The sequence below is a fragment of the Symphalangus syndactylus genome, chromosome 1 (genome assembly GCF_028878055.3).
Source record: "Symphalangus syndactylus isolate Jambi chromosome 1, NHGRI_mSymSyn1-v2.1_pri, whole genome shotgun sequence".
In the NCBI taxonomy this organism is placed as follows: Eukaryota; Metazoa; Chordata; class Mammalia; order Primates; family Hylobatidae; genus Symphalangus; species Symphalangus syndactylus.
The window spans coordinates 96584889-96608065 of record NC_072423.2 but is presented as its reverse complement, the minus strand read 5'-3'; the positions used below and the strand labels follow the sequence as shown (position 1 = coordinate 96608065).

The following is a 23177-nucleotide window of genomic DNA, read 5'->3' as shown; positions in this document are numbered from 1 at the left end:
TAAAATAATGTATGTGAGTATAATTTAGTGTCTGTTTTACATAGACTAATTTTAATGGAAGTGAGGTTATTTTCATTAGCTACATAGATTATGAAAACCAAACTCAACTGTAAAACCACCCTGAACTAAAGGAGGATAATTTAATAGAAGTTTTGAGAAGTAATAGTTCAGCCTTTGCATTGTGGAAAGAGATAGAATTGCTAGAAGAGAGCGTAAATGTATAAAATTAGCTATAAATGTAACTTGATTTTTTTCCTTTCTGATACTGGGAAGGAACATGAGCTCTGCAACGTCCAGTAGCAGCCTTTTCAGAGAAGCAAGTTTGGCTGATTACAAATAACCAGTTTGCTTATTTATCATGAATTGTGGAAGACACAAATGTCAGTACGTATTGTTCATTCAATGTAACCTGTGCCAGTTGGCGGAAGTCTCAGAGGATTGCTTTGTCCCTTCCTCTGTCAGAACAGTGACTCTGTGTTAAGCCACTTCCTTCTGTGCATGAATGGAGAGATTTGGCCTCACCGTTATGAGCGGTCTCACAGGCATGAATGTTTATAATACACATCAAAGATCTCTCTTGAATGTTGTCTGGAAAATTGTTTTTGTTTGTTTTTTGAGTAATAGAAGGCTAATATTAGTGCTTGTTTGAGTACTAACCATAATAAAGGCATCAAGGCACAACGCAGATATGTATTAGCAACTCAAAAGAGTCAAATTTGAGACACTGTCCTTTTTGAATCTAGAAAACAAATGTCTTCCTCCCTATTTTCTCTTCGCCCCAGTTTAATTAAAAATTAAGCCACAATAAAATATGGAATAACTCATAAATAGTTAATATTAAACTACCAGCTACTGCAAAATCAGCTGCTAAAAACTATTTCTTTATGTTACTAAGGTCACACCATGCAAAGACCAGCATTGCTGGTACTCCTTGAAGGAGTCATGTCCCTGGTAACTGAATTCTGTGAATTGTCACTGTTTTCCTCATTGTGTTAGGATAATTAGGAATTTAAGTTGTTCTGTTCACTCTGCTTTTAAAAAATTCCCTTATACTTTTGAGTATGGTTTAATTCTCTGTTCCTAAGGCAGTCAAAACTTCCTTCTCAGAAGTGAAACATTTTTCTAGTGTTGTGCGTTCCCATTTGGTCTAACGTAATATTTCTTTAGCTGATACTCTCCCAAGATAGTTGCCAAATTACTACCAATAGTCCTTCCATACCTGCTTTGGTGCCTTCTTTTGATAACCAAATAAACCACAGACTACTATGTCTAATTTTTACATATTCAAAGTGTCTTTGTCTTGCTGGTATTAAATGTTTGGGATTTATAGCATGAAGCCAATGCAGATTTCTGGTCCGTGGAACGATGGTTTGACCGCAGCCCACCCCTCTTTGGGAAGGAATGTCTTTATGTTGGGTGGAGTGAAGGGCGTTGGGGGTAATGTACCACTTTAGCTGTATGTGCATGTGTTCTCTGCTGCAGGCTTGTCCATGCGATCGTGCCTGGAGCACTCTGGTTTCCAGGTGACAGACACGATTCACGGTATAGTATGAGACCTCTGAAGTTGGAGCATTCTCTACAGCTTTAATTTCTTTCTTTTAGTTCTTGGATTCAAGAATTGCTTTTAAAAAAGAAAGTTGTAATGCTTGTTAAGTAGCACCAGCTACAGTTTGTGCTGTGCTTAAAGAGGTACAGTGATTAAGATTTCAGAATGTTGTGTAATAAATATATCACTTTTTTTTTTTGTCCAAAGCAAATCAGATTCCTTTCTTCTGTTTCCTCAGTAGAAAATGACAAACATTTAGGAATTTTAGAAATTTATGGGCCTCAACTTGATAACTTAATTGAAGTAATCAAGTTCTTCCTTCATATCACTTCCAGCATTAAGGAAACACCATATATATTTTGATATTTTGGTCAGAATTAGAAACAAACCTTCTTCTTTGTCCTTACCAGTCAGTATACTTTCATATGTCTTAGCTGGGTACCTGAGACCTTAGGGAGCTCTGCAGTGCTGATTTGATGTAGTGAAGGCACACTTCCTGTAAAAGTGTTGCTTGCAAGTCAACCCTTGGGATACTTAGAGGGAAGGTATTTTATTTAGTCTTGGAAGTCTGAGGAGTGTTGGGTCAGCAGGTTGCCCTAGATCAGACGTAGATTTTAAGAAGGTCCTGAAATGGGCCTTTTTAAAACCTGGGCTTCCACTCACCTGTCTTTCCACTGGCTTACGTTGCCTAAAGTGTTTTAGAAGTTGTGGTTTCCTAGGGATATTCATCAAGTCATCCAATTTTGAAATTATTAATATCCAAAAAGATCAAGTTGTTTTAGGCTGATCCTTGGGATAATTGAAGACACTCTAAAGACTACCATACAATGTTAGAAATCACTTATCTGTTTAAATTCTCTAATTCATATGTGCTCATTAAATAATCACATAAGCTATACTTTAAATCATTGCATTGAGATCTCACATTTTTAATGTGTTCTGTAAAATGTTTTCAGAAAGTGCTATAAGTGGCCGGGTGTAGTGGCTCATGCCTGTAATGCCAGCACTTTGGGAGGCTGAGGCGAGTGGATCACCTGAGGTCGGGAGTTCGAGAAAGTGCTGTAAGAAACCATAAAAGAAATAAATACAGGATGATTTCATTTTTTTTCATAGAAATCAGGAAGAAGTAAGGTTAGGGTCCATGATAACTCTGAGAAGAAAACATATTGCCAAGAAAATATACTGCAAAATGTTAATTGAAAGAGTCGCATAACTTTCAATTCTATAGAATTGAACACATTCTATAGAGTCGTGGTTCTCATGCTTTTTCCTGCCCCACCTCTCCTGGGATGGAACATAGCTGCATCATCAACAGGGACTCGGCAGGCCAGGGATTATAACAGATGCCACCCCCTATTAAAAATTATTTCTCTCCTAGAAGGTTGAGTGTGGTGAGATAACCAGGGTGGGTATCAAGGGTCTCCGAAGCCACAGGCTACACAGTAAAGAAGTTCATGCCACTCCAAGACCAAATGGGCATCACAGCTACTGAATTGAATCCGAATGATGCACCATATCCTCCTGTTCTCAGGGTGAATACAATGGCCTGGGAGTTGTTTCAGTACTCAGCTCAGGAAGATAATACCAGATTAGTAAAAAGATGGATTATTTTCTGAGACCAAAATTTAGATATCCTAGAAACTGAGGAAACTGAGTCTAGCTAACAGTAGGAATTTTTTTTTTTTTTTTTTTTTGAGACAGCCTCCCACTGTCGCCCAAGCTGGAGTGCAATGGCGTGATCTTAGCTCGCTGCAACCTCTGCCTCTCAGGTTCAAGCGATTCTTGTGCCTCAGTCCCCTGAGTAGCTGGGATTACAGGCATGCGCCACTACACCCAACTAATTTTTGTGTTTTAAGTAGAGACAGTGTTTCACCATGTTGGTCAGGCTGGTCTCAAATTCCCAATCTCAGGTCATCCGCCCACCTTGGCCTCCCAACATGCCGGGATTACAGGCGTGAGCCACTGCACCCAGACAGGATTATTCTTATTTATTTATAGGTCTCAAAGCATTTTTAAAAGGTCACAATCAATTTACTGTTTTATGTAAAGCCTTTTTTTTTTTTTTTTTTTTGAGACGGAGTCTCGCTCTGTCGCCCAGGCTGGAGTGCAGTGGCGCATTCTCGGCTCACTGCAAGCTCCGCCTCCCGGGTTCACGCCATTCTCCTGCCTCAGCCTCTCCGAGTAGCTGGGACTACAGGCGCCCGCCATCATGCCCGGCTAATTTTTTGTATTTTTAGTAGAGATGGGGTTTCACCGTGGTCTCGATCTCCTGACCTCGTGATCCGCCCACCTTGGCCTCCCAAAGTGCTGGGATTACAAGTGTGAGCCACCGCGCCCGGCCTATGTAAAGCCTTTAAAAGAGACAGTAAGCTGAACGATCCATTTAGTTATTTTTTGGTGAGGAAGGGGTGGGAGGAAGAAGAGAATGTCATCCATGTTTCTTAATTTTCTTTTTTTGTATGTATTTTTCTATTTTTCTATTAAAAAATGGATGGCACAATTTTTTCTATAAAAAACCTGTACTCTTATTTATATATCATTTTAGTTCAGCAGCCACCATTATATTTAACATAGTACCTATTTCTATTCTATATTATGATTTTTGTGTGTGTGTGTGTGAGATGAAGTCTCACTCTGTTGCCCAGGCTGGAGTGCAGTGGTGCGATCTTGGCTCACTACAATCTCCGCCTCCCAGGTTCAAGCGATTCTCCCACGTCAGCCTTCCAAGTAGCTGAGATTACAGGCACCTGCCACCAGGCCCAGCTAATTTTTTTGTATTTTTAGTAGAGACTGGGTTTCACCATGTTGGCCAGGATGGTTTTGAACTCCTGACCTCAAATGATCTGCCCCCCTCAGCCTCCCAAAGTGCTAAGGTTACAGACGTGAGCCACTGTGCCTGGCTCATATTATATTATCCATAATTGATAATGATTTGGTTTCTTAAATAGCATTTCCAATTTATTTTGCTATTCTTTGTAGCTGATTCATCACTTTTTAAAATCTGTCTCACAGTAGCTCATGTAGTAGTGGACCTTTAAAGGTACTTTGAAGATAAGTGTTTCAGATGTTAAAGATGTTTTAAATGACTTTTCTTTTCTTTTTTTTTTTTTTTTTTTTTGAGACGGAGTCTCGCTCTGTCGCCCAGGCTGGAGTGCAGTGGCAGGATCTCAGCTCACGGCAAGCTCTGCCTCCCGGGTTCACGCCATTCTCCTGCCTCAGCCTCCCGAGTAGCTGGGACTACAGGCGCCCGCCACCACGCCCGGCTAATTTTTTGTACTTTTAGTAGAGACGGGGTTTCACTGTGTTAGCCAGGATGGGCTTGATCCCCTGACCTTGTGATCCGCCCGTCTCGGCCTCCCAAAGTGCTGGGATTACAGGCGTGAGCCACTGCGCCCAGCCAAATGACATTTAAATGATAACTATATGTGACTTAACAACACTTTCTTTATGCCGCTTTCACCCATTCTTACTATACACAGACTCTAGGGAAAACTGAGGTGCTGCTTTGTTTCATCTCCCAAATGGGGCTTTATTCGTTTAGTCTTAAACCTACTTCCCTCAGTATTAGAGAAGTCTTCCATTAAGTACTGGCCAAATAAGTTTATTCTGTCTGATGGCTTAAATAGGTTAAAAGAAATACACCTGCTATATTGTGGAACATTAGGTAACTTAAAGTAGGTTTTTGAATCCTAAAATCGTACAACACAAAATACAATAAAGGGATGTCTCTTCCCCTTGGTCCTGGAGTTGTCTTACTACTTATTGAATTTTTTTATTGTATTTTTATTTTATTTTATGAGACGGAGTCTTGCTGTCGCCAGGCTGGAGTGCAGTGGCGCGATCTTGGCTCACTGCATCCTCGGCCTCCTGGGTTCAAATGATTCTCCTGCCTCAGCTTCCCGAGTAGCTGAGACTACAGGCGCGTATCACCACACCCAGCTAATTTTTGTATTTTTGTAGAGAGGGGGTTTCACCATGTTGGCAAGGATGGTCTCGATCTCTTGATCTCGTGATCCGCCCGCCTCGGCCTCCCAGTGTGTTGGGATTACAGGCGTGAGCCACTGTGCCTGGCCCATTTTATTTTTAAAGCATGAAGTAGAACATTTTGAAAACCTGTGCTCTGTAATATGAACATTTACTGCTTTTCATAGTCTCATTTAAAATACAAAGCCTAGATAGCCGGACGTGGTGGCACACACCTGTAATCCCAACTACTCCGGAGGCTGAGGTGGGAGAATCGCTTGAACCCAGGAGGTGGAGGTTGCAGTGAGCTGAGACTGCACCACTGCACTCTAGCCTGGGTGACAGAGTGAGACGCTGTCTCAAAAACAAAACACAAAAAAACACACAAAACCCCCAAAGCCTTAAAATGCAATTTTGTTAGAAAAGTAACATTTGAAACCTTGCATCAAATGTATTTATTATAAAAATAATACATGCTTTTAAGCACTTTTTAAAGGATAGAAATAAAGTAAAAATAAAAGTCCTCTATTTTCTCATTTTACTCCCTAGCTAATTCAGACTTTCAGGAATTTAGTTTTTAAATTTAAAAGTTCTTGGCCAATCAAAAAATCTTTTCAGGATGGTCATGGTGGCTCATGCCTGTAATCTCAGCCCTTTGGGAGACTGCGGCAGGAGGGTCACTTGAGCTCAGGAATTCAAGAGCAGCCTGGGTAACATAGTGAGATCTCGTCTCTACAAGAAAAAAAAAAGGCCGGGTATGGTGGCACATGCCTATGGTCCTGCTACTTGGGAGGCTAATACAGGAGGATTACTTGACCTGGGGAGGTTGAGGCTGCAGTGAGCCCTATTCCTGCCACTGCACTCCAACCTGAGAGACAGAGCGAGACCCAGTCTCCAAATTTTTTTTTAAAGTTTCACCTCTTAAAAGCTAACTTTAAAATAGTAATTACGCCTCTTTTATTAATGCTGTCACTGTAGCCTCATTTATTTCCTACATCACAGGCTAATGAATATATGACTCTAACTTAAGATTCTCTTGAAAACTAAGCCCAAAATAAGAAGGAAAGAAAGAAGGTGGGAGGAAGCCAGTGGCAATATATTTTTCATTATTGTGTGCCTTTTAAGTGTAGAATTCAGTGGTTTTCAGTGTATTTATGGAGTTGGGTGTCTTAGGCATAATTGAGACATTCTGATTTCTTAGGTCTTGAAATTTCAATGTTTGTTTTTTAAAAGTTTTTATTATGGGGAATTTCAGATATACCCTAAAGTAGAAGAGTATAATGAACCCCAGTGTCCATTCATCATCTTCCCCTCACAGCCAGTCTTATTCCATCTTTTCCCTCATTTACTCCGCCAGGGTTATTTTGAAGCAAATTCCAGATGTTATATTATTCTGTAAATATTTCAGTCTGTATCTATATAAGATGATTTTTTAAAAATGACCACAGTAATGTTCACATTAAAAAAATTTAATAATTACTTAATATTAAATAACCAGTGTTCAAATTTCTAATAAATGTAAAAAGCTTAGTTTTGTTTTATAACTTATAGAGGATAATTTTTGTTAACTTGTTAAAGTTTGATGTCATACTAAATATTTATACAATGTATTTTAATATCTACTTCAAATGAATTTATGTCACTGAGGTAAAATCCCACGGATTCCTATATATATATATATATATATATATTTTTTTTTTTTTTTTTTTTTTGAGTCAGAGTTTTGCTCTTGTCACCCAGGCTGGAGTGCAGTGGTGTGATCTTGGCTCACTACAACCTCTTCCTCCTGGGTTCAAGCAATTCTCCTGCCTCAGCCTCCTGAGTAGCTGGGATTACGCGCACGCACCACTATGCCCGGCTAATTTTTTTGTATTTTTAGTAGAGTTGGGGTTTCACCATGTTGGCCAGGCTGATCTCAAGCTCCTGACCTGAGATGATCCACCTGCCTCAGCCTCTCAAAGTGCTGGGATTACAGACGTGGGCCACCGCGCCCGGCCGCAAAATATATTTAACTTCCTGTCTTCTGGACGAAAAAGTTATTCTCTTACCTTTCCATGAATATCCACTTGGTTTGAGATTTCCTGGTCTTGCACTTCTTATTTACAGGACTTAGGGAACCTGAACATTCTGTACTGAGGAAACAGAACAGAGGGCTGGATATTGCAGAAGTCCATCTTGCCTTCATAATGGTGCTCTTATGGTATAAGTGATGAATTCGTCTAGGGGTGGAGTGAGGGAGTGGGCAGGGGAGATTATCATGGAATTTACTACCACTTATAGTGTCAATATGTTTAAAAAAAGGAAAGACTTTGGGGCCTCAGCCAATTTTTAACTTTGGATGAAGTAACTTGCTTTTGAGAGCGCCATTAGATAAGGGAAAGGGACTTCTGATGGCTAAATAACCCATTAACTGTATCTCCCTAAGGAGATACAGTTAGAGTAACAACAGCATAGGAATAACCATAGTCATTTAGAATTGTGTACAGGTCAAATCCCGTTACAACAATTTTAGAAGAGTATCTAACTTTCTTATTTGTCTTAAAGCTTATACTGCAAAGTATTGATATGTAATATATCAGATTATAGAACTTTTTTATTCTTAAGTCTCTTTGGAGAAAAAAGCACAACGACTTTTGAAGGGGCATTTCTAATTAACCCCACAGCCAGCTTCCTTGTTACCAAGACCCTGGATGGGAATTTGCTATCACTGGTTGGCTGCGTGGCACCAGGCAGCTCCTTGGGCTCACTTGCCTTGTGCTATACCACTCCGGAGTGTTCATTTATTCATGCAGCCTAAAAAGTGTAGTGGTCATCAAGATTTGCTTGGTGCTCTGGGAGAAGACTAACATCAATAAAAGACGCAGTCCCTATTCATTAGGAATTTACAGACTGCTTGGAAGAGGCGACCCGCAAAGCAGAGTCCAAAGAACGATGCAGCCATGAGAGTGTTTGGAATTAGGATGAAGGGAAGCTTTCCAGCGCCTACCACATCGCACATCAAACCATCTGCAAAGATCTGAAAGCATTTTTGTAGTATTTTGACTTTTATAGCTTTCATTGTAACGGGATTTAACCTGTTAACATCTTTTCATCAGAGAACTGCAGATTACACAAATGAAAATATCGTAAATCCCCATTTGTACTTTCTGTACTTTGTACCAAATGTACTTAACCGTATGCTAAATATAGTATTGAATATGTATCAGTGCAAATGTTAAGAGCCTTTTGCAAATAGATTTATGAACATGGATACTTATTTTGTTTACTTTTATATTAAGATAGAACATGTACTGTTTATACAAAACATGCATTAAAACGTCTGGAATGTTATTTCAGTGTGTGATGGATGAGTGGTTGCTTTAAATCACTAGGTTTTTGATTGGTGCTAGAGTAGCTGGTGTTGCTTAACGTGGCATTTTTTTTCCTGTCCACACTTTCCACCCTTGGTACAGGTATTTTTGATAAAGCTGTGGAATGGAAAGGTATGTTTTTCATGGGGTGTTCAAGAATCTGTTACCTTAAATTTTTTTAAAGAGGTTTCCTTTATGGGATTCCTTTTGTGTCTGGCTTAAGCAGACTTAGTTTAATTTAACAAGTAACATTTTTAGAGGCAGTATTTGAGTATAAAAGTTTGACATGACACAAGTTTCTGACTTTACTTTTCCCCATTCCCTTATTAAAGATAGTATGAAGGATTTTAAAGCATTTGGGGTGGGGGGGTTGCTCTTAAAATATATGATCTGTACCATGAAGAAAGAATGTAGCCCAAGGGTTGTTTATGGTAGTTAGTGATCTAGTGTGTTGTTATTGCCAGAATCCTGGTTACCATAAATTTGCAATTTCATTGAGGAAAGTGATATAAGTATTTCTTAATATATTAATATATGAAATAATTTTAGAGACTTTATTAAATACACATAGTCCTCTTTATGGTGGAGGAACAGTTCAGCTTGAGCTGGTGACCGGCTGAACTAGAGGGGTTACTCTGGGAAAGTGGCGAGTCGGCAGGGCATGTCTGCACAGATTTTGTGCCAGGTTTCCTGCCTGCACAGCGCTTTCTTCTCTGTCCGAGTTCTGTGCTGACCACAGCTGTCCACAGGCATGTTTACACTCCCTGTTCTTGCAGGTTGACTTGAGAGAACCACGTAGCTAAATTGGTGAGAGACTCAGCCTGACCGCTTGTCTTTAGAAGTCCTGATTGGAAGAGTGCACTCTATTGACTTTCCTCTAACAATGAAATTGTGAAAGGTACATGGGGCGGCTGTGAGACGTGCAGCTATCGGGTCTCACCGGCACATCCCTTTTCTCGTAAAGCAATGAAGCACTTTCTAAGGTGTTGGTACTAGTGCTGGAGGCTGCTGGTGCATTAGATGCTGCCCGTCACATCGGTGGGCTGAGAAACCTTCCTTAAAGACCTGTGATGTTTTGTAAACCCTGACTGTTCTGGTGATTGCAAAGTTAGTGTCTGTTTAGTGTTCCCCATCTCACCGGAAGTGTTTCCTTTTTCTCATTCATAGAGGTCCTGTAATAAAGAGGGATCCGAACAAGCTCAGAAAGAAAATGAATTTCAAGTAAGTAATTCAGTCTTTCTGCATCTGTGTGAGATGTGAACTAGTGTTAGCCACCCTTCGCTACTCCAGGGCTTGGCAGTGTCTCTTATCTACCCTTGGAAAATCCTGATCTATCTTTCTACGAGGAGGGGCTCTTGATATATCTATCAGAAGCCACCTTGCAGAAACTGAGTGAGCAGTGGGTCTTCCTCATTCCTCCTGAGAGTGTAGACCTCTGTGGAAGTTTGGTGTCCTTATGGCAATTGAAACAGCACTGGGATGCTGGCAGATGGCAGCCAGGGGAGCATTCATGTGTGGTACCTGATGTGGAGGCCCTGGCTGCCGCTGCTGTGATGCCTCTCTCACCCCCTTTTTGGTCGTTCCCACACTTCCCATCAGGAAGCGGGTCACTGCCCAGTGGTTTTGATGGCCACCCATTTTCCCTGTGCTAGCAGCAATGTTTTTTCCTATGCATGATACCCAAGTTGGAAAAGCTTCTTCCTAGACTTAGAGAATGTGACCCCACTCTCTGAAACACACATGTGCAGATGGCTTGAGGCCAAGAGCACTGACAGATGGAGCCTCAGAAGCAGGGGTCTGGGGTGTTGGTCTACATGCCCCAGCGTAAGCACCTTTTGAGCATCTCTGCCATTATGTGCAGGGTCACAGAGAAGGGTGCATGTGCACACATGCCCAGCATACGGGGGTCTAAGATGTAGATACACACACACATTGCCACTTCATTTTTACCAATTGTATATTGATTATTAAAATGGTCAAGAAATAGGCTGAATGTGGTGGCTCACACTTGTAATCCCAGCATTTTGGGAGGCTGAGGCAGGTGGATCGTGAGGTCAGGAGTTTGAGACCAGCCTGGCCAACAAGGTGAAACCCCATCTCTACTGAAAATAGAAAAATTAGCCGGGCATGGTGGTGGGCACCTGTAATTCCAGCTACTTGGGAGGCTGAGGCAGGAGAATTGCTTGAACCTGGGAGGCGGAGGTTGCAGTAAACCGAGATTGTGCCACTGCACTCCAGCCTGGGCGACAGAGCGAGACTCTGCCCACCACCCCCCCCAAACGCAAAAAAAAAAAAAAAAAAAAAAAAAAAAATCAAGAAATAGACATTAAAACAGTTGAGATAAAAAAGGAATGAAAGTGATGATATTTTTTCCACATGTTTAAGCAGCTTGTTTTACATGTGTCCTGCTCTGGGGGCCCTGCTAGAGGATCTAGAACTTGTGCTCTCTGTAGTGACAGTGACTGGGAAGTCCTTGGGTGGGAAGTGATTGACAATCTGTTGTTAACCATTCCAAGCCGTTTGTGTAGAGACCTTTGGACATCCTGGTAGCTGAAAATGTTGGATCACCAGGACTTCCATGATGCTAAATCCAAAGTACTTTTCAGTTCTCATTTTATTTTGACTTCTCAGTAGCATTTGACATGACCCCCACACTTTTGAAATGTTTCCTCTCCTGAAGGCAGCCATGACACAGAGACACAAAGTACAGATCTGGCTGTCTACATGCTAGGGTGCCCCATGATTTGACCATAGGCCCTCTTCTCGTGTTGTCCTCTCTCCCTCGGTCACCTGATCTGTAGGCCAAAGGGCCACTACATTCTTCCTCCAGCCCTGACCTCGACTTGGAACTAATGCCATTGGCTAGCAGTCTCTCCTCGGATGTCTCACATGCCCCTCAAACTCATCATGAAATCGCCCGGCCGATTTCAGTCTTTTTTATATGAATTTTATATGAATTTATTTTTAACTTCTTATTTCATACCAATTTTAGACTTACAGAAAAAATTTCAAGAATAGTACAGAGAGGCTGGGCGTGGTGGCTCATGCCGTAATCCTAGCACTTTGGGAGGCCAAGGTGGGTGGATCACGAGGTCAGGAGATCGAGACCATCCTGGCTAACATGGTGAAACCCCGTCTCTACTAAAAATACAAAAAAAATTAGCTGGGCGTGGTGGCGGGCGCCTGTAGTCCTAGCTACTCGGGAGGCTGAGGCAGGAGAATGGCATGAACCCAGGAGGCAGAGCTTGCAGTGAGCCGAGATAGTGCCACTGCACTCCAGCCTGGGCGACAGTGCGAGACTCCGACTCAAAAGAAAAAAAAATAGTACAGAGATTTCCCATGCACCCCTCACCCAGCTTCCCTAATGTGAACATCTTACATAACCACAGTGCAATGGTCAAAACCAGGACATTAACGTTGATGCAATAATAATAACTAAACGTCTGTAATCCCAGCACTTTGGGAGGCTGAGGTGGGCTGATCACTTGAGGTCACGAGTTTGAGACCAGCTTGGCCAACAGGGTGAAACCCTGTTTTTACTAAAAATACAAAAATAAGCTGGGCTTGGTAGCGAACGCCTATAGTCCCAGCTACTCAGGAGGCTGAGGCAGGAGAATTGCATGAACCTGGGAGGTGGAGGCTGCAGTGAGCCGAGATTTCGCCACTGTACTCCAGCCTGGGCTATCCATCTCCAAACAAAAAAAATAATATCTCCAAAAAAAACCCAATAATAACTAAACTATGACCAGAATTGAATTTCAGAAGTTTTCCTATGCATATTTTCTTTTGTTCTGTCTCGAGATTTAGCTAGATCTCAACATTTCTTTGGCTATTTCTCTTTAGTCTTTTTCAGCCTGTAACAATTCTTTTGTCATTTGTAATCTTTATATTTGTGAAGAGTACTGATCCGTTATTTTGGAAATGTCTCCTCAATTTCAGCTTGTCTAGTGTTTTCTCACAATTGAGGTTATGCATTTTTGGCTGAAATACCACAGAAATGCTGTTATGTCTTCTCAAGAAGTTCATAACATCAATACTCTTCTTCCTGGGTTTTAAATAAATGAAACTTCATAGATAAAGTGAAAAGTCAGTTTAGACCCCTTGTTCCATTCTCAACCACTTCTTTCTCCCATTTCTGTTCACTGTTCACATGCTCCAATCTGACATCTGTCCGCCCATCACTCTGAAGCTGTGCTTGTTTTTGTCACCAACAGGTTCCATATTGCCAAATCTAATGGCCACTTAGCAGCACCGTTAGGGAATACCACTCTCCTTCCTGGCAGTGGCGTCTGTCTCACCTCGCCTTCCTGCCCGGCCCCTCTTTTTGCTGCCTGAACTTAAACCCGTTTTTCAAGTTGTGGCTTGTGAACCTCTAGTGGGGCATGAAATGTTAGCATATTGATTGCTTTTTAAAATGAAATAGAGTGGAAAATATTAATAAGTGTTGCCCAGTTGTAAGAGTGACTATTGCGGTGGATAGTGTTTGTTTTGGGGGTGTATGCGAGGGTGCCCTGTAGAAAGCTTTCTTACTGTGGCGACAGTCACAGTAAGAAAGGGCATCTTGGCCGGGCGCGGTGGCTCACGCTTGTAATCCCAGCACTTTGGGAGGCCGAGGCAGGCGGATCACGAGGTCAGGAGATCGAGACCACGGTGAAACCCCGTCTCTACTAAAAATACAAAAAAATTAGCCGGGCGTGGTGGCGGGCGCCTGTAGTCCCAGCTACTCGGAGAGGCTGAGGCAGGAGAATGGCGTGAACCCGGGAGGCGGAGCTTGCAGTGAGCCGAGATTGTGCCACTGCACTCCAGCCTGGGTGACAGAGCGAGACTCTGTCTCAAAAAAAAAAAAAAAAAAAAAAAAAAAAAGGGCATCTTAAGGCCTGTGCTGGTTCCTCCTCTTCTGTCACCAGGGGATCGAACCCAGTTTGTGAGCTGTAAACATCATCAACATGTTGAGGACTTGTGAATGGGTATCTTTGGCCCAGTCGTTTCTGTGAGCCCCAGTCCACCCGGCAATCTCACGCTCTTCTCTTCCTTTTCCTTGATTGTCCTGTTCCAGTGAGACAGGCCTCTCAGTTCCTTGAAGGCATCACACTTGTTCCTCCCTCATGGCCCTGTGCTCCGGTGGGGCTGCTGTGGCTTTTCACACCTCAGATCTCAGGTCAGTTCAGTGTGGCCTCCTTAGAAATACCCACGCCACCACACCGGTCACCCTTGTTTCCCTCATGTCAGTGAGCGCAGTCCATAGCTGCGTGTACTTGCTTACTGTCCATTTCTCTCTCTCTCCCCATCCCTCCCTCTCTCTCATGTAAGCCCCGTTGTGGGCAGGGGCCTTATGTGTCTTGTTCTTTGTTGGTTCCCTGGCGCTTAGCACAGTGCCAGGACATAGTAGACATTGAGTGTGTTTTGGGCAAACGTATTAATGAGTCTTTATTTCTGAAGCCCAAGTAAATTGTTCCAAGTTGAGATATGTGAAAAAGTAGGACCAGTTTTCCCTCCACTGTCACCAGCTGTGGCTAAACCAGTGCGTGGTGCAGGAGAGAACCCAGCCATGTCTGTCCAACCCCCCTTTTTACCATGCTCACTTTCAGAAGCAATCAGGAAGGTGCCTGGAGACTTAGTGATGACAAGAAGACCACCAGTAGTTGATACACTTGTTCTAGGATTCTCTGCTGTCCTTAGCCTGTCACTTTTCTTGCTTGTGCCTGGGTGTTCTCTTTCATTTTCTTTTCTTTTGAGACAGAGTCTTGCTCTGTCACCCAGGCTGGAGTGCAGTGGTGTGATCTCGGCTCACTGCAACCTCTGCCTCCCATGTTCAAGCGATTCTCCTACCTCAGCCTCCTGAGTAGCTGGGATTACAGACGCCCACCACCATGCCCAGCTAGTTTTTGTACTTTTTTGGTAAAGACAGGGTTTCACCCTGTTAGCCAGGCTGGTCTCAAACTCCTGACCTCAGGTGATCTGCCCTCCTTGGCCTCCCGAAATGCTGGGATTACAGGCGTGAGCCACCGCACCCGGCCTCATTTTCTTCCTCCAAATCTTTCTCTCCATACACCATCTCCCCCTTTCTTCCTACTGTGAATAAATATTGAACTACAGTATTACATAAGAATAAGGGTGTTTTTGTTTACAATGTTTAGGGCAGTGCTAAAGAGAACTGGAAAGTTCTTACATCTCTTTCCCTCTTCTCTATGTCCTTTCTGGGTTGACTCAGCTCTGGAGAGGATTCTGGCTAGTGCTGGTGACATGTGTTGACGATGCCACACGTAAATAAAGTCACCTCCGAGAATCCTTCCCAGTGGACGGGATGTGCAAAATGCTGAACTTCCAAGTCCAGCACCCCCTTGTCCTGCCATGCCCAGCCCCTGTTTACTTTTGTGTTTTACACAGCATGAGAGTGGTGGTGGGGACCACAGTCTCCAGAGCACCAGGACTGTGCTGCCCCCAGGGAGCAGGGGCGCATAATGTCTAAGCAGAGACTTGGAGGAGGCTTTGCAGACCTTTGCTTAAATGCCAAGGATAGTTTCTGTGACGTTGGGCTTGGAGTAAGATGGGGACTGCACCTCTGGACGACACTACCATAGGACTAAAAAGTGCTTGGAAACCTTTTGACAACTAAGTAGAGATACTAGATCTTTGTTGTCATTCTTTAAGGTTTTAAGAAATAAAACCTGTCTGATATCAAATCCCACCCTAAAATTCATTAGCTTGATAGATAGATGTTATCAGTCTATTGTCATATACACAAAACCACAAATTAAGAAAGATTGAGCCTCACAAGATGACAGGCCATAATTGTGAGGATTATGCAAATGATGGTTGTAGACGATAATTGTGGGGGGATTACCGACAAATCCATTTACCCCCACAAAATGTAGAAGTGACCAAAATACTTTTTGCCTTAATGTGGTCTGATACCTTTGGAAGTAGCTTTTCTTTTTTTTCTTCTTACTATAGTACTGTATCATTTCCTAATAAGTTTGTCCTCTTGGTTTCTCAGTTTTTGGTAATGTGAATGTGTTTTAGAGAAGGTTTCTCTGGGATCATGTTCCTGCACAGCACATTTCTTCACAGGGGGTGAATTATAATCATATGAAAGTTTTTCAGAACAGCCCTGCTGGTGCCTCTCTTTTAATACTTGGGGTAAGACCTAGGAATCTCTTTGCAAAAGCTCTTTTTTTTTTTTAAAGAGACTTTGGTGGTGGTGGGGCGTCTCACTGTGTTGCCCAGGCTGGTCTCTAACTCCTGGCCTCAAGTGATCCTCCCACCTCAGCCTCCCAAAGTGTTGGGATTATAGGCGTGAGCCACCGCCGGGCCGGTAAAAGCTCTTTAAGAGATTCAGGTGGACCTCTGGGTAAGAATGACTCCTTCACTCCAACAGATGGAAACCCTTATGCTGTAATGTGCTGTTTAAGGGGGAAAAACCAAGGACTGAATTTGCTTTGAGATCAAAGCATGGATTTTGAAGGCAAAATGATGATAGATCCCACATTAATTATTAGGACGAAAATAGAACAGACAGCATCATAGAGATTTCAGCAAGACAACAAACATTCAATAACAGGAAAAGGCCGGGTGTGGCAACTGAAAATAGAAATCTAGGATGCTGCATGCTAGGCTGCTCTTTGGACTAGAAAGTCATAGACCCTGGACCTAAATCAGTAATTTTCAGGCTCGTTGGACCCATGAGCCTAATTTAGTAGGCAGAAGGTCCTTTGGATCCTTTGCTTTAACTAGACACACTCAACCAAAAACAAATCAACCCTTACCAGAATGGATGGTGTTGTGGCCTTTGGTGAGATGCCAAGAGTGAGACGCCTATGTAGGTTGTGAAATAAATAGAAGCAATAAAAGCACTGATGGATATTTTTCTATTTTTGGATCTAGTGACCTAAATTAAACTCATATTTTAAATCTTATCAATATAGCATAGTGCTTGCAAGCATGAATCCTGCAAATGACACGATGTGTGACTTTGGAACCTCTATTTCTTCATATTTAAAATGGGGATGATGATAACAGTAGTGCCCATGTGAAAGAATACTCGGAGGATCAGATGAAACACTCCTGTGAGAGTACTTCTGATGCCTGGCGCGTAGCAAACAGTAAACACCTGATTTGTTGCCATCTGTTTTAGGGGGCCGAGGCCATGGTTCTGGAGAGCGTTATGTTTGCCATTCTCGCAGAGAGGTCACTTGGGCCAAAACTCTATGGCATCTTTCCCCAAGGCCGACTGGAGCAGTTCATCCCGGTAAGATTTGTTCATAAACGCTCAGTTGACATATGCCACAGACAGAAGATGGCTTCTTTGTCTCATTGCTGCAAGAACCTGCAATGCTATGTTTTCACTGTTAACCTCACCTATGTCATTGAACTGTATCAGAAATCATGAAAAGCAACATTTATTTTGTACTTATATCAGAACCTCTTTCTTTCCTGTAAAGGTATATTCGTCCAAATTTGAAATATATATGAAACTTACCATTTCATTGTCCCCTGAGGCTGTGTACCCTGAGACTTTGCCCTTTTCACCTTGTTCCTCTCAACTTCTAGGGCCTTGCTTTATAGAACTTGCTGCTAGAACACCTTGGCCTTGACTGTACCCTGCTCAGTCTCTGACTGTAGCCCTGTTGGGGCCATGCCTGTTCTTTCCCATCACCCTTCCTTGGTTTGTTTTGTGCATTCCTACTGAGTCTCCCTACCTCCCATCTTCCTGTCCCCATATGCTGGTCAAATTCTTAGATTTCAAGGCCTTGCTCCAAGACCTTGCAGTCTTATTTCTAAGCAGTCAGGATTATTTTCCCTTTCTTATTGTCCCAAGGCAGTTTTAATGTTGCTATAACATTTGCCAGTATACCATGTCTTAGAGTTACATGTACATATCTAAAGCATAGTTCCTGTTCCTCTACCCACCCACCCCCAACTCCATGCCCTGCACAATGCTTCATGCCTAAGGGTTTTCATGAACCCTGTGTTGAAGTGTGGCTCTGAGCCCTGGCAATACTTCTTTGGTTGGCAGTGCTGGTCTTTGTCAGCCTGTACTCTCTTCCTAGATAGAACAGATATTCCTATTTTAATTGAGCATAAGCTCCTTGAGGACTAGAGTCAAAAGCCGCTAGCTTTTCCTGCCCTGCTGCATGAGATGTCTTATCCATGAGAGGCCTGGGCATGTCCAGGGCTGCCCTGTACATCTGTGCAGATGGAGCCCAGCACTAGGATGCCTGACAGAGGGGTGCTCTGCTGCGTCTGGCTGGGGATCAGAGGCAGGGATTTCTTTGTCTAATCCCACAGCCCAGAAACAGGGAGGCTAGTTGTGCTCTGTCTCCCCAGAAGAGGTATCCTCTTCTAGTTGACAGTGGTGCTGTCCATCTGTGCTAGCGTCGTGCTAGCTGCCAGGGCTGAGGATGTGTTTAGATGAGTGGATGGTGCCTTCACTGCGCCGGCTTTTACCTTTAGTTTGCACCCTGGCACCTGGCTATGTTTTAGTAGAGACAGGGTTTCTCCATGTTGGCCAGGCTAGTCTCGAACTCCCGACCTCAGGTGATCCACCTGCCTTGGCCTCCCAAAGTGCTGTGATTACAGGCGTGAACCACCACGCCCAGCCGAGATAATAAGTTTTTGAAAGAATTTTACAAATAATAGAACCTCATATGGTTATAAGTGGAAATATAGGTGAATCTTACAAACATAATGTTGAATGATAAAATCAAACTGCAGGAGACTGTAAGTAGTATCATACCATTCTATGAAGCCTGATAAATTTTAAAAATTGTTTAAGAATATATGCACATGTAGTAAAAGTTCTATTTTTGGAAAAGGTAAGGGAATTGTGTTAACACAATTCAGAATAATAAAAATATCTTGGGGACAAAAAGGGCAGGCATCAGGACACGTAGATTATAGTATCTGTGGAATTGATTTTGTTCTAGTTCTTAAGTTCTATCTATGCTCTTGTATATATTGTTCATTATATATTAAAATTTTTTTGAGATGGGAGTCTCACTCTCTTGCCCAGGCTGGAGTGCAGTAGCATGATCATAGCTCACTGCAGCCTCGAACTCCTGGACTCAAGTGATCTTTATGCCTTAGCCTTTCAGGTAGCTGGGAGTACAGGTGAACACCAGCACACTCAGCTTATTAAAAAAATTTTTTTGTAGAGATGGGTCTTGCTGTGTTACCCTGGCTGGTCTTGAACTCTCCTGGCTTCAAGCTCTTCTCCTGCCTTAGCCTCCTAAGTCACCAGGATTACAGTGTGAACCACTGCATCCAGCCATAGTGAAGATTTTTTAAAAATTCTATTATATACTAGGTTTGAACCATATGACGTTGTCGGTGTTTGACTGTTTTTGACCAACAAGAATGGCAGTTTCATTTGATTCAACCTAATACCATATGTTATTTCTAGATTTGCTTTTTTTTTTTTTTTTTAAGATAGGGTGTCACTGTGTTGCCCAGTATAGTGAAGTATAAGTGGCCTGATCTCAGCTCACTGCAGCCTCAACCTCCCAGGCCCAAGTGATCCTCTCACCTCAGCCTCCCGAGTAGCTGGGACTACAGGCACATGCTACCATGTTTGACTAATTTTGTTTATTTTTTTGTAGAGATGGGGTCTCCCTGTGTTGCCCAGGCTGGTCTCAAACTCCTGGGCTCAAGCAATCCTCCCGCCTTGGCCTCCCAAAGTGCTGGGATTACAGGCATGAGCCACCACACCTGGCTTAGGTTTACTCTTCACTGCTTGGGATCAGGTGATTTAGTTTCATGATTCCTGTAGCCATCTTTCAAAGGGCATGTGAGAATAGTGGGGCCACTAGGGATGGTAGGTAGTCTGTTTCTCTTTCTCTGTACTCGGGAAGGAATTTGCAATACTGAGATTTGTTCATATCTGAGCATGTTAGCTTCAGATTTTCCTTGTTGCCAAATTAATGGCGGTTTTGAAAGCTGAGTGAGCTACCTTAATAAGTCCTGTGTGTCCTACTGCTGGAAGTGGAGTCCCTGTTCTTATTGCAGCATGGTAATTTGTTGACAGTGCTGTGGTAACAGTGCTTTCTGGAGGGAGTTGAATAGAAGGTTGAGTCCAATGCTTACAGTGAGCTCTTAGCTCTCAGTAGCAGACATCTGCCACTTGCTGAGCTGCACCCTAGGCTGGGTGCTGTCCCGGAGACCTCACCTGCATTCTGTCCTCTGGCTCTCCTGGCAACTCTGTGAGAGATTTCATGTCCTCATTCCCATTTGATAGAAATGGGAACACAGATGTATGAGGTAACTTTGATGGCCATGTAGCTTTGAAATGAGAATTAAAGCCACAATTTCAACTGAGGTTTCCCTAAGTTGGGAGCATTCACTCTTACCCCTGTGCTGTACTTCTTTGCATTTTCACAGAAACCTCTCTTTAGATTTCTGCAGGGTGGCAGGTCGCATGAGGAAGCTGTAGAGGTCTCAGTTGATTGTGAGCTCCCATGGGCCTCCTGTAAAAGGGCAGCCAAACAAGCATGGCCTCGGGCTGATTTAGGGGAAGTGCAGGATGCAGAGGCCAGGAGGAAGTCCTCTAGACACTGTCTTTGCCCAACTTTGCCCTGGACACCTGTTCTGTGCCAGGCCAGGTGCTGACACCACCACTGGGAGCAGCTGGAGATGGCCCCCCTGTCTCTGTGACGCATCTCCTGGTTAGGACCTGTTCTGGACCCCACATCTCACCTGCAGCACATCAGAGTAGAATGTCCCAGCTGATGGAGGAGCTGGAAGCGGGGCCATGTGATAAACTGCTGAAGATATGGACTTCAGCATTGGGTAGTGAATAGACATTCAGTATGGTTTTAGAGGCCAGAATAATAGATGATAGCGTAGTAGTTCAATAAAATTTAAGGAAAGAGTTCTCATAGTTAAAAGGGGTTCAGAATGAAATAGATCTTTGGAGTGGCCGGCTCCTCACTGTAGAAGTGCCATAGCAATTGCTGGCTCACTGTCTGTAGGGACACAGTGTCCATTCCTAAGGGAATTTGGGGCATTGGGTGAGACTTAAATGCACTACAAAAACACTTCTCATTCCTAAGACTGTGTGATCTCGCTCTTTTTAGTTTACTTGGTAAATGTCAGTTTTTAACTCCCTTTTCTATTTCAGAGCCGGCGATTAGATACTGAAGAATTAAGTTTGCCAGATATTTCTGCAGAAATCGCTGAGAAAATGGCTACGTTTCATGGTATGAAAATGCCATTCAATAAGGAACCAAAATGGCTTTTTGGCACAATGGAAAAGTAAGTGGTCAAATCACTTGGTCCTAATGTAGTTTTACAGTGGTGGCTCCCAGAAGTACCAGAAGTGAGCATTTGTTTGCTACAGTAATCAGAGGTCTTCCTAGTTCACTGAAGTGCAGGGTGTCAGCTGGTGATACTTGTCTCATAAGTAAGTCTTTCTTCCGTGTAAAAGTCAATTCCTAAACCAAGAAAGAAGGCTTAAGCAAAAATGCTATTGAACGGGTGAAGGGGCAGAAAGTCACCTTCCTAGAATGCCACGAACCCCCAAGGCCACTCCTCTTCCCCTCAGTCATGGCAGTCAGAGGGGTCCCACTGGCATTGTGACTGCGCTGGGATTGAATGTTTAACCAAAGCCCCAAGAACAGCAAGCCTTGGTGAATTGATCAGTGATTCTTTGTTCTGTTCTTTTTTAAAAATTTTTTTTAATAGGTATCTAAAGGAAGTGCTGAGAATTAAATTTACTGAGGAATCCAGAATTAAAAAGCTCCACAAATTGCTCAGTTACAATCTGCCCTTGGAACTGGAAAACCTGAGGTGAGTTTTCTTTCTATTTCCTGACTTTAAATATTCTTAGTCACTAAAACTGTTGTCAGTAAACACTGATTGAGCTTGCCTTATGTCCGGCATTTTACATTGGTTTTACAGGATGAATTTATTTATTTATTTTTTTATTTTTTTATTTTTTATTTTTTTTTTTTTTGAGACGGAGTCTTGCTCTGTCGCCCAGGCTGGAGTGCAGTGGCGCAATCTCGGCTCACTGCAAGCTCCGCCTCCCGGGTTCACGCCATTCTCCTGCCTCAGCCTCTCCGAGTAGCTGGGACTACAGGCGCCCGCCACCACGCCCGGCTAATTTTTTGTATTTTTTTAGTGGAGACGGGGTTTCACTGTGGTCTCGATCTCCTGACCTCGTGATCCGCCCACCTCGGCCTCCCAAAGTGCTGGGATTACAAGCGTGAGCCACCGCGCCCGGCCAGGATGAATTTAAACCGATAAGTTTTGTCATCTGGAATTATGGTTCTCTAGAGGACTAGAGATTATGGACTCTATGGACTAGAGGCCCACACGTGGCCTCTAGTCAGTTTGTGAAGGTTCCATAGAGAAGGAAAATGTCGAAGGAGTGGCTTGGTGGCCAGGGCAGTAGAGTGTCTAACGGGGTGGATTTTCTCTGGTGGGGAGAAGGGAGTAAGGGCAGGCTGGGGAGTGTGAGGAAGATCCTTCTTCCTTACAGTTCAACCTTGGCTTTTGCGAGAAACAGAATCTTCATACTGATCTCTGAAGCAAGGCCGTCATTGTCCTCAGAGTGATGCTGGGCGCAGGCCACTCACATCTGTACACTAACAAGTATTTACACCTTTTTTTTTTTTTTTTTTTTAATAAGACGGAGTCTCGCTTTGCTGCCAGGCTGGAGTGCAGTGGCGCGATCTTGACTCACTGCAACCTCCCCCTCCTGGGTTCAAGTGATTCTCCTGCCTCAGCCTCTCGAGTAGCTGGAACTACAGGCACATGCCCCCACACCCAGCTAATTTTTGTATTTTTGTAGAGATGGGGTTACACCATGTTGGCCAGAGTGGTCTTGATCTCTTGACCTCGTGATCTGCCCACCTCGGCCTCCCAAAGTGCTGGGATTACAGGCGTGAGCCACCACACCCAGCCACAAGTATTTACACCTTTAAGTACTCAGGTATGTGCCTCCTCTGCTAGGCTTGATGATCGCTGCTGAGGGAAAACAAGTAAACAATAAAATAATGTCAAATTGTGATAAGTGCTGTGACAGAAACAGATCAAAGTAGGCCCTTAGTCTGCATAGGAGGACCTGCTTGGGCCACTGGTAAGAGAAGGGCTGTCTAAGGGGGTGCTATACAAGCCGAGACCAGCAGAGAAAGGGGCTCCAGGAGGGAGCGGCACATGCAGAGGTCCTCCGGGGGAAGAGCTGAGTGCAGAGGGCCTGTGGAGTTGTTGCCACATAATGACACAGTTGTCAGAATTCACATCACAGATACTACTCTGAAACTGTGTGTTGCTTTGGAGCACGAATTTGGTGCTGCCCATGTGTAGAAAGCAAGACTGTG

General features: G+C 43.3%; 1 protein-coding gene across 12 annotated transcripts in view; it reads left to right on the top strand.

Annotated features, from left to right (window-relative positions):
- CHKA (choline kinase alpha) overlaps positions 1-23177 on the top strand; it is a 71556-nt gene that overhangs the window by 32588 nt on the left and 15791 nt on the right. For 5 of the 12 annotated variants that reach the window (XM_055270425.2, XM_055270406.2, XM_055270388.2 and 2 more), the window contains exons 3-6: positions 10027-10080; positions 16994-17107; positions 20975-21108; positions 21538-21642. In XM_055270425.2, the coding sequence (XP_055126400.2) occupies positions 10027-10080; positions 16994-17107; positions 20975-21108; positions 21538-21642 (407 nt within the window). Of the gene's footprint in view, positions 1-8961; positions 8992-10026; positions 10081-16993; positions 17108-20974; positions 21109-21537; positions 21643-23177 lie in introns of all 12 variants that reach the window. The other 7 variants (XM_063644533.1, XM_055270433.2, XM_055270379.2 and 4 more) reach the window with 3 other exon arrangements.